This window comes from Nanorana parkeri, unplaced genomic scaffold (genome assembly GCF_000935625.1).
Source record: "Nanorana parkeri isolate BGI_ZX_2015 unplaced genomic scaffold, ASM93562v1 scaffold2310, whole genome shotgun sequence".
Lineage (NCBI taxonomy): Eukaryota > Metazoa > Chordata > Amphibia > Anura > Dicroglossidae > Nanorana > Nanorana parkeri.
In genome coordinates, this window is record NW_017308578.1 from 48,751 (window position 1) to 59,618 (window position 10,868).

General features: G+C 41.1%; 1 protein-coding gene across 1 annotated transcript in view; it reads right to left on the reverse strand.

The window, feature by feature from the left end:
- LOC108801345 (synapsin-1-like) overlaps window positions 1-10,868 on the reverse strand; it is a 136,845-nt gene that overhangs the window by 24,735 nt on the left and 101,242 nt on the right. The window contains exon 8 of the mRNA XM_018573271.1: window positions 7,103-7,245. Within this exon, the coding sequence (XP_018428773.1) occupies window positions 7,103-7,245 (143 nt within the window). The remainder of the gene's footprint in view (window positions 1-7,102; window positions 7,246-10,868) is intronic.

Below are 10,868 nucleotides of genomic sequence, written 5' to 3' on the forward strand. Positions count from 1 at the left end.
AGGTGAAAATAAAGGGGAAAAAAGAGAAACTAATGCAGCCACCACATCTAAGGACTGGTTAGCTGCAATATACTTAAGTGTTGTTCTTTAAGACTGGTTTGCAGACTATTAAAGCAACAGATAATTTAACAGTTGCATACCGGAAGGGACAACTGCTACAGTATAACTTGACACTTTTTTTTTCCATTCCCCAGAAACACAGTGCCTGACTGATCCCAAGGTCCACCTTAAATCACACCCTATCACAAGCATGGGGTGCACAGTACACTACACCTAGACCTCCCAGAGAGGTGGGGTGGTAAGTGACTGGGTTGGAGGTTTTATGAGGAAGTCACTGAGATGATTCAATGCCACAGCAGCAAAGCTTGTGCACATACAGTGCATTGACGCTCTTAGACACAATTACTAAAATCTTATCCTGTTTTCTCTTCCCAAACATCGGGCTCTCACCCTTACCTAGATGATGTCACAACTGAGAATTTACACATGTGTGTGACTCATGGAAACGCACTATATTCAAATGGTGTGCTATCACTATTTTGAAACATGTTTGGTAAGAAATGACAGACATAAACTGCATGTTACAGTCCTGACCCTCCTCTGCCTCCTGTCCATTTTTTTTTTTTAACCAAAAAGCAGAGTAGAAATTGTGCAATAATTTCCGGGTGAGAATTTTCTGCACAATCATTACACAATAGATAATGTTACTGATCAAAGACTATTACACAAAACCTTGTCTCCACTTTGAACTTGTGACAGTTGTAAATGTTTTGTGTGACTCCTGTGAACTGTATTTACTGTATCTATAAAGAAGTGCAATTTCTAGCCTAAAGATGGTGATTTCAGAACTTCACAGATGGTTGCCTCAAGACATTTATGTATAAGGCACAGTTGTGCACTTTATTACTTTATTAGTATTACTTTGAGGTAAATGACAATTTTCTTGTTAAGGATCAGAGGTTGTCCAAGTTTTCTTTGGTAAGAATCAGAAGTTGTCGATATGTAACATGTGTGGTGCAATTGTCCTTTTCACATCTAGGTGCACTCGATGTGTGTTTGCATTTGTATGTGTGTGTACATGGGGTGGAGGTCTTTAATTCCTATCATATAGGGCAGGGGTAGCCAAACTCCGGCCCTCCAGCTGTGGTGACACTACAAATCCCATGATGCATCTCTATCCCGTAGTCATGTCTGTGGCTGTTAGAATCTTGCAATGCCTCATGGGATTTGTAGTTCCACCACAGCTGGAGGGCCGGAGTTTGGCTACCCCTGATATAGGGGGATAATAATCCCCCATGTGATAGAATAATGGAAGTGACAGGTCCTCTTTATGGAGACATCAGGGGTCTATTTCTGTTGTAACCTATGGACTCCACTGAAGCTGTTGAAGCACACATCGTGCTTCACCAGCTCATTCTCCGGCCACAGCAGCCAGAGAAATTAGACCCTGAGATGTGACTTAATCCTCATTGCTTCTGGGTTCAGCAACTGGAGAGGAGGTCAGGCACTGGATGTGTGCCGATCTCCCTCTGGTCCAGCCTCCATCACCTGCCATTTCCCTCACACAGGCGCGGGATACAAGGAGGAGGAGGGAGTGGAGGCTGCAGCCATGATCTTGGGATTAAGCACTTCAGGACAAGGATGTATATATACAGTACATATGGTGGCCCTAAAGTGGTTGATACATCTGCCTTCTTCCTATGATTTGTGACCAACCTCTCATGTTCATCTATTATATTCACTGTGAACTCTAAATTGCTGAGCAGTAAAGGCTCTTAAACATCGCCTATGGCCAATTTTGAATAGCGTCGTTTTTTGGCCATTTCAGGTGAGTGCGCAATTTTAGATGTGTTTGGTATCGATTTACCTGACACAACCCCGTCTTTAAAATTTTACAAAAAAATGGTTATTATATTGTGATTGTGTGCACTAAAATGAATTTTACAGGGTGATTCACAAAAGGGTGAAGAGATTGGAGCAGGCAGGAGAAGTGAACCATCTAGGACAACATAGCTGAACTGGAAAGATTCTCCAATTCAGCTCACTTTCCAGTTCAGCTATGTTGTCCTGGATTGTTCACTTCTCCTGCCTGCTCCAAACTCTTCACCCTTTTGTGAATAGCCCTGGAAGTGTATTTGTTTCCTAGAAATATACTTTTGATAAACATTTGCATCGTGTAACATAAAAAATTGCAACCAGCATTTTATTATTCTACACGCAGGGGTGTCAAACTCAATGTAATGGTGGGCCACATCAACATTATGGTTGCCCTCAAAAGGTATCTGTAAGACTATATAAATGTATCTAATCTTTATCATAATTGCTTCTGCATTCGATTATCACTGGTTTTAGTAATAACCAGTGCGGCTGCGGATGCGGCTCCTGGGCCTTGAGTTTGACACATATGGTACAGGGTCTCTGCTTTTAGAAAATATATAATTTTTGGGGGGTTTTAGACTGTTTTCCAGTCACAAATGCAGATTGTTTTCAGGTATGTGCAATTTTTACAAAATTTCTCCGGTCCCAAGGTGGTTAAATACATTTTTCTCTTCAGTATATACAAACTTGATAGATGGCTTTAATAGGTGAAATGTAATGTTAATACCAATGTACTGAATGTACCTCTGTGGCTGACAGAAATCTGGGTTTAATAGTGGCTAGTAAACGTTAACGAGAGCAATCATCGGGATCAGAATGGTTACATCCGCAAGTCCTCTGAACGGAGCTTAGCTCTGTTCTAATTACGCCTGAATGACTGGGATGGTATCAAATGACTGTCATTCAACAAATGTGGTACCATTATTAAGGGTTGAGGTGTCTACCAGGAAACTACAGACCAGTCACTGTAAGGCCTGGTTCACACTAAGCGTATTGTCGCAGCCAGCTGAATAAGTGCAACCAAATGCTTCACATTGTTTTGTCACAATTAGCAAAATGCCCGTCGCTGGAAAAAGTACATGAGCTTCATTTTGGCAGATTACAGCTCGTTTTATCCCCATAGAATTATTAGGAAACGTTTGGAAATACACAGTGCAGTTGGTTTTGCGCATGTTTACGCGCGTTGTGCACATTTTACATCAATGTGTCTCAATCTGCTCATAAAAACGTGCAACATAATACATGCGTGTGTTACGCATGTAAAAATGTGCAACACTTTGCAGCAAAACATGCGTGTTTCTAAACAGAAAAATGCTGTTGCCTAGGGGGCTTAAGGGCTCATGCACATGGGTGGGTGAGCCCATGTAATGTAAATACTGGCATATTTCGCCCAGCTCAGTGCTGCATGAAGCTTCCTGTAAAAGTAAATGACTGTACGTGGGTATACACTTCCAGGGATATATGTCTGTACACTTACATGGCTGTACTGTATGCAAGTACCAGTGACTTCTATGGGAGGCTATACGCAGCACCTGCAGCTCCATGGCAGGAGGAAATACACTGGTATTTATGTTGTATGGGCTCTGCCACCCTTGTGTATGAGCCTTTACAATGTTAAAATCACAGTGTCTCTACCTGATCACACTGCCCTACCTGATCACAGTGCCCCTATCTGATTACAGTGTGCCTACCTGATCATAGTACCCCTACTTAATCACACTGCTTCTTCCTGATTACAGCCAGCCACAAATTACAGCTAGTGCCTATTTATACCCATTGGTAATTATAGCCATGCCTGTTTACAGACAGCTACTGATTACACCCAGCACCAAAATAAAGTCAGTGCTAGATTATAGCCAAAGCCTGTTTATAGTCCGCTACTGATTACAGCCAGCACCAGATTTAAGCCAGTGCCCGAATACAGCCAGAGGCACCAGATTAAAGCCAGTGCTAGATTATAGCCAGAGCCTGTATACAGTCAGCTATTGATTACAGCCGGTGGCAGCAGATAAAAGCCAGTGCCAGATTACAGCCGGTGGCAGCAGATAAAAGCCAGTGCCAGATTACAGCCGGTGGAAGCAGATAAAAGGCAGTGCCAGATTACAGCCAGTGGCAATTTCCATTTTCCTGATTTTAGGCAGTGCCAGTAATTCTAGTTTGCCGAACAGCCGGTGGCAGCAGATAAAAGCCAGTGCCAGATTACAGCCGGTGGAAGCAGATAAAAGGCAGTGCCAGATTACAGCCAGTGGCAATTTCCATTTTCCTGATTTTAGGCAGTGCCAGTAATTCTAGTTTGCCGATTACAGCCAGTGCCAGTATATCCAATGTTACCGATTTTTTTGTGTGTGTCTGGGTGATTTGGACATCAAAAACAATGAGGGGAATTTATCAAAGCTGGAGCAGACAGAATTTAGAGCAGCTGTCCATAGTAAGCAATCAGTTTCTATCTTGCATTCGTTCAGGTAAAGGTGCCCATACACCTGCCGATTATTGTCGATAATCGCGGGTGATCCCGTGATCGTATGATAATCGGCAGGTGTATGGAAGGCGTGCGACCGTTTCTACTGTACTGCCGCACGTCTTTTGTCTCCCGAGCAGTTCTCGGGAGACAAATGCCGAAGTGGGAAAGCGCACACTGCCCGCTCAGCATTGCAGTCATCGGAAGCCCGCCCCCCAGCGGGGCCGGCTTGCAATGATCGCAAGTACGATCTGCCTGTCCAAGATGGGCAGATCGTACGAGCTTTTATTTACCTTACAACGATCGCAAGATAAAAGTCGTGCAATGGTTGGAAGGTGTATGGCAAGCTTAAAGGTGCCCATACACCTTACAACCATCTCAAGACTTTTGTCTTGCGATAGTTGTAAGGTAATTAAAAAACCGTACGATCTGCCCATCTTGGACAGGCAGATCGTACTTGCGATCATCGCAAGCCCGCCCCCCTGAGGGGCGGGCTTCCGATGACTGCAATGCTGAACGTGCAGTGTGCACTTGCGCACACCAGTCCGTTCGGCATTTGTCGTACGAGCATGCCACAAACCCGCCGACAATCGTACGATTCTCGGCGGGTTTTCAAACATGCTCGTTAGACAAAAGTCGTGAGACCTTACAGTAGCAGAGGTCGCACGCCTTCCACACACCTTGCGATTATCGTACGATAATCGCAAGGTGTATGGGCACCTTAAGATTTGAAAATGAAAGAGAAGCTGATTGGTTGCCATGGACAGCTGCTCCAGATTCTGTCCACTTTGATAAATTCCCCTCAATGTGTTTTCACAAAGAGAAGGTCGCAGTTCTTTGAAATAGCAGTGGAGTTTTGTTAAGAGGACAGTGTAAATATCAAAATTGCTCCTTGTAGGTTATATTTAACCCATACAAGTCGATAGCTCGGTTGAGATTGTGAGCAGACATCAGGTGATACTTGGAAATAATCAAACCTGATAAACAGGACATGAGTTATTCCGGAGATCTGAATCCTTATTGGTAGGGTGGGTAGCACTATTAAGGTGTTCCCAAACCTTTGCCAAGTTGTAGCAAATGGGAGTGACTGATATTATACCATTTGGGAACTGGAAAAACATGAGCGTCAGACAGGGAGGGAGACTGAGAGAACTTTACCAAGCACAGACAAAAATTAGACACAGAGCAAGACCAACAAGGACTATTTTTAATGCAAGGTAAACAGTGAGATCTATTTAAAGCATGAAAACTCAGCAGTATAATAAATAAACAGAACACACTATGGGCTGGTTGTGGTCTGTACACTGATTCTTACCAAAGCTCTTCAAAAGTGCAGAAATCGTCCAATCATTCAATGTTAACGTCCTTCTGAAAATGCCAGGTGCCTGGCCCTGTTGCTGAGCCTCTGGCTTTAATACAATTATTTACTTACTGACTCAGGACATGTATGCAGATAGTAGCTTCTGACTTTTTTTGTACACTGGCTCAAGTGCTCAAGGGAATAAAACCTTGTCCCTCGATAACAGATCTGTGTGAGAACTATTAACTTTTCTTCCATTGGGAGTGTGAATAACACCCAAAATAGGCTTGTTTTGGATGGGTTAGATCCCTAACCAGGTCTTCACGTTATCCAAGATGAAGAGGGAGAGTGATACAAAACCTGTACCCTCGTCATTCCCCTCTGCCTACAGACTTTTCGTTTGTGGTTTGTTCTCTCTTCCCTTCATCAAGAAATGTAGTACAAGCGACACCTACCTCTTCCACAACATACCTTCCCAACACTGCTGTGGTTAACTGCGGGGACAGAGCTTTGTATTATACCATTGAAGTACACTAAAACCTTCATAATCATAAAAAGGGAAGGGCACAGTCTACATCCCCTTGTCCTTGACAACACACAAAGCCACTACAGTGCTGATCACACACTTGAGCCATTCTTTGCCAATTTCAGAATATACAGAACAATGCAACTTACCACCATCATCGTCATATAAATATATAAACAATTGGCATGGTCTGCTTAGCTTTGCAACTGAAAATGGTTAAAATTAACTAATTAAAAGAAACTAATGTACTTGCCAGCATATATATTTAACTTTGATTTAAATAAAACTAAATATAGAAATGTGGCTATAGATGTATTCAGTAAAGAAGCATTACATGTATATTTATGGTCAGGTTAGGAAATGTGACTTCGGTCATCTTCTGCAGTGTACACTAGGAAAGGGAGGAGCTGCACCATTATGCTGAAACAGCAGGTATTGGACCTAATTTGTCTGTTGCTGCTTCTTCAATGTCCAAAAGGGATGAGAAAATTCAGCAAAAGATGGGATATTTTGTTGAAATTTTGTGAAATCGGTAATGTCATTGTAAAATCAAGTCTGGCTAAATGACTCCACTCATTCCTACTGTCCAATCACCTTCTGGAGTCAGATGATAAGTGCGTATTCTTAACTGCAGAAGAAAAAAGTTAGGTCACTGGGCAAACAAAAATGAAATATCTTTGGCAGTTGAAACAGTTCATGATTATGTATATCAACTGTGCATTTAGTTTGTTTGTCTAGAGTTTAGTTCTAAATGTTTGATCTGGTGCAATATCGAGCTTGGTGCAATGCTGAAATGTTGGTTGTTGTGGGGTAATTACATTCAGTGATTAGTTAGACACTTTGATGAGCTTAGCTCATTACCTGCTACAAAGTAACAGGTGGAAAGTAAGCTGCTCCAGTGCCAGGAAGTACAGGCGCATTACACATTGTGATGACTTACATGTAGGCCTTGTAGTTGTTCCCGATTTTCTGAATGCGGATGTCATACTTGGCGTCAATGAATGGCTCAGACGTAGCATAGGTTTTTGTTAGGGCGACCACACTGGCGATGTCCTGGAAGTCATACTGGTTGTCCACCTTCACCTAGAAAACGGAAGAGAAGATATCATGGCCTTATTATTGAAACAAAGGCCATATATTGTTAGACTTTAAGCCAATTCACAGGAATCAGATGAAATTCTAGCACTGAGTGGTCCTGCCAGCTTGTCAAAAGTCGACTGACTTTTGTTGAAGGTGCAAGGCCAAAAATTGTCAACCGAACAGTTATTGCAGCCAATCAGCTACTGTTTAGGTACTCGGACAGTGGCGGAAGCAGGTTGTCAAAGTAGATAGCCCAATGAGGGAGGTTCATCCATTCTCGTTGTTGAGTGTGGATGGAGGAATTTGTTAGATTCCTATTGTTCACCCTATGGCTATTAGTGTATGGCCAGCTTAAGACTAGTGTGGCTTTTGATCGTAAACTGGGGCTGAGATGTCAAAAACATCAACAAGAAAAGTCTCCACTGCGGCCTTATGAGATATCAGATCAGAAAATAAAGAAAATACATCCTTACTGAGGGCTGACATTGCAGTGTCCTTCTATATAGGTAACTATGCCCCCTCCAGAGGAGGTCTATACACCCAGAGATGCTGACTTGTAACCAGATAGCTGTTAAGATTCCTTAGAATTTGCTTTATATACAAAATGATGTCATACACTATCCATAACTGAGACAAAGCTGGGACATCTCTCTGTACAGTGTGTCGAAAGTGCTGCCACAAATAGAGAACGTTTATACAATATTAATATCATTCTGAGTATCCAGAAACACAGCCCCTTATAATTTATTGGCGATTCTTTTCAGTGTTTTCAGCCTTAGATGTTTAGGTGAGTCAACAGATACAAAGCAGATGAGAAATATGGCACAAACATGTCATTCCAGTATGGCGGGAACTGCAGAACTTGATGAAGTGAGCCCTTTAATCAAAAGGGAAAAACAAAGAGCAATTCTTCTCCTTATCCATAACAACCAGAGTTTCATTATTATACAGTCAGTGCAATATGGAAAAATGAACAGGAGTCTATGATTGTGCTCCTACAACTGCATATACTTGTACATATATATTTGCTCTCAAATATAGAACAAAATTGAAGCCTGATATTTCACGTATGGGTTGAGTCTAGTGGACTGAACTGTCACTTAGATTCTTTATATCCAAAGGGGATCGCCAATCTCATCCTCATCACTGCAGTCTGTCCCTAAGTTATACTATGGAGAGCCCAGCAAGGGGAGACAATCTCACTGAACTTTGTAACATCAGTGGTAAGGAAACATGGGAAGAGAGAATTCACACCAGTGTTAGAAGAACTCAGTGGATGACTCAACCTAACAGTGTTTACCTAAAATTAAATTATCACCTTTGGGTGGACTGGCAGCTCAATTCACTAAGCTGGAAATTACATGTCAATAGGTATCTGTTATGCAATTGTTATTTTCAGGCCTCATGGCTGAAAAGAACAATCCTTATGGCAATGAAATCTTTGTTACTTCTTAACATTTCATCCGTAAGTCTGAAGCTTGCAATACGCTGATAGAATTTCGTTTGAACATTCGTTTCGTAATCATCAGAACACTCGACCTTGCTGTTGAATGAACTAATTTAGTTCAAAAGCCCTTCACTTTCCTGTTCAGACCTGCTACTTGAAGATTTTCCATCCTGCACCTTTTCATCACCACTGTAGGCAAACGCGAATCGTGATTAGACCCCACGAACCCTTAGCAAATCGAATGAACATTCCGAAAACAAAAATGTCAAGACAACAATCTACTAGAGTATGACCAGCTTAAATTGAATCAGTGAAACAAGAAAAAAAAAAGCATGCTGAATGCTATCAATCTGAATTTGAAACAGTTTCTGAGACAAATGTGCATTTCTATAGATAATACAATGGTGTAAATACCCTGTTGCCCTCAAATGAAGATTTTTTATTTAAAACAAAACAAAACAAAAACCTCAAAATATAAAAAAAAATGGATATTTTATAATTTGGCTCCTCACTGACTTCTAGATAGAAGGCCACACACAAGTCTCCAAAATGAATAGTACAAAGCAACTGCACATTCTAGTTCATTAGGTAATTGATAGCTGAGAATAAAACAAAAGTGGATCACTATTATATATGACTACCAATCAAATTCCTGGCTTAGTTTAAGTGTGAAAAACCTGATTGTTGATTATAGTTAGCTGATCTACTTTTTATAAATCAGGTAAAATCAATCTAGGTTTGATGCAGAAAGTCAGAAAATTATGCAAGTTAGACATCTGTCCACCATCTGTAGCTTCGGAATCCATTGCTGTTTCTCTTATGATATGCCTAACAGACTAAAGTGGGACACATGAGGTTCAGTATTTCCTTTGTTCTACTTATTGAGAAGGCCGTACAGAAATTGGTTGGCCGAATTGCTCAAAGGCTCTCCAACAAATTGGAAAACTTTTCGAAGTGAAGATCGAAAGCACGTATCTCCCACTAGGGTAATGGGGTAAGTGGCAAGATCAGATTAATTTAAAACAGTACGAGGTAAGAACTTCCTCATTTCGTAATAGCCCATCTGACTTTTCATCTGTCAGGGCAGGTGGGAATCTCATTGCTTTTATCCCTAAGACAGTTTATGAGAACCAAATGTTTTATGTAGGCAGACATCTGAAACAGCAAGATTGGTCATGTGCAGTCTGCTAGTAATCACACATTTCTGCTAAATATTGAGAACACTTGCTACATGCTTTGGGAAACTGTTTCTACAAAGAAATGGAGAGATCACAAGTGGTTCAGTTATGTCCATTTATTGATGCCAGTCATCAGAGTTTTTCTTTTTACCATCTCTCGATCCCATTAGAAATAGAAATGATTTGATCATCTGTTGGCCTGTTATTGCTGTCTAAAACCTTGCCGGGAAGCTTTCTGCTCACCCTCATCACAGATGTGTCAGGCAATGCTAATGTTGTTGACAAATTAAAGAGAACATGTCAGTTTGGTGCTAATAGAAGAATCTGAATATTCAATTTGAAGTTACAAATGTGCAGACATACAGTATTTTTTTTCTTTTTCTTTTTTAGTAAGAGTCTAACTCTTGAGCCCGTGGATAAGGTGTTAGAAGTTATGTCTGACATTGCTGTCCTGTCACCTGCCTGTTTTCTACATCCTGAGAGTGCACCGCTAAGTCAAATAACTGACCCCGTAGTTAAAATGTATCTAAACCCAAGAACAAAAATGTACAATATTGCAGTGAATTTTCTTTTTTATTTTGACTAGGTGACCTTGCCAGTGACTTACTTTTTGTCCTAGGGTGACAAAGCTCACTCACCCTACTATATCTATGGAGGAGCTGTGTTGTCACCCTAGTCTACCCTCCTGATCTGGTCTACAAATACATTTCCGTTGCCTCATCTCTATAACATAGGAAGGAGGAATTTTGTAGTTTACAGAAGATAGCTGGAAGGAATGTAAACAACTATAGGACTGTTATTTGTTGTATACATTTTATTCAATAGACAAGAATGGTTAATGCAAATGTTAGTGTAACATTTGAAGGTCCTGGTGCAATTTCCTTACTGGTAAATAAACGTGCATTGTACATCAAATATGTCTGTGAGTTGTTTCTTATCCCTTACTCTTGGTCTTTATAGGTCAAATTTAACCAACAGAACAACATGGAGGAAAGGGGGGG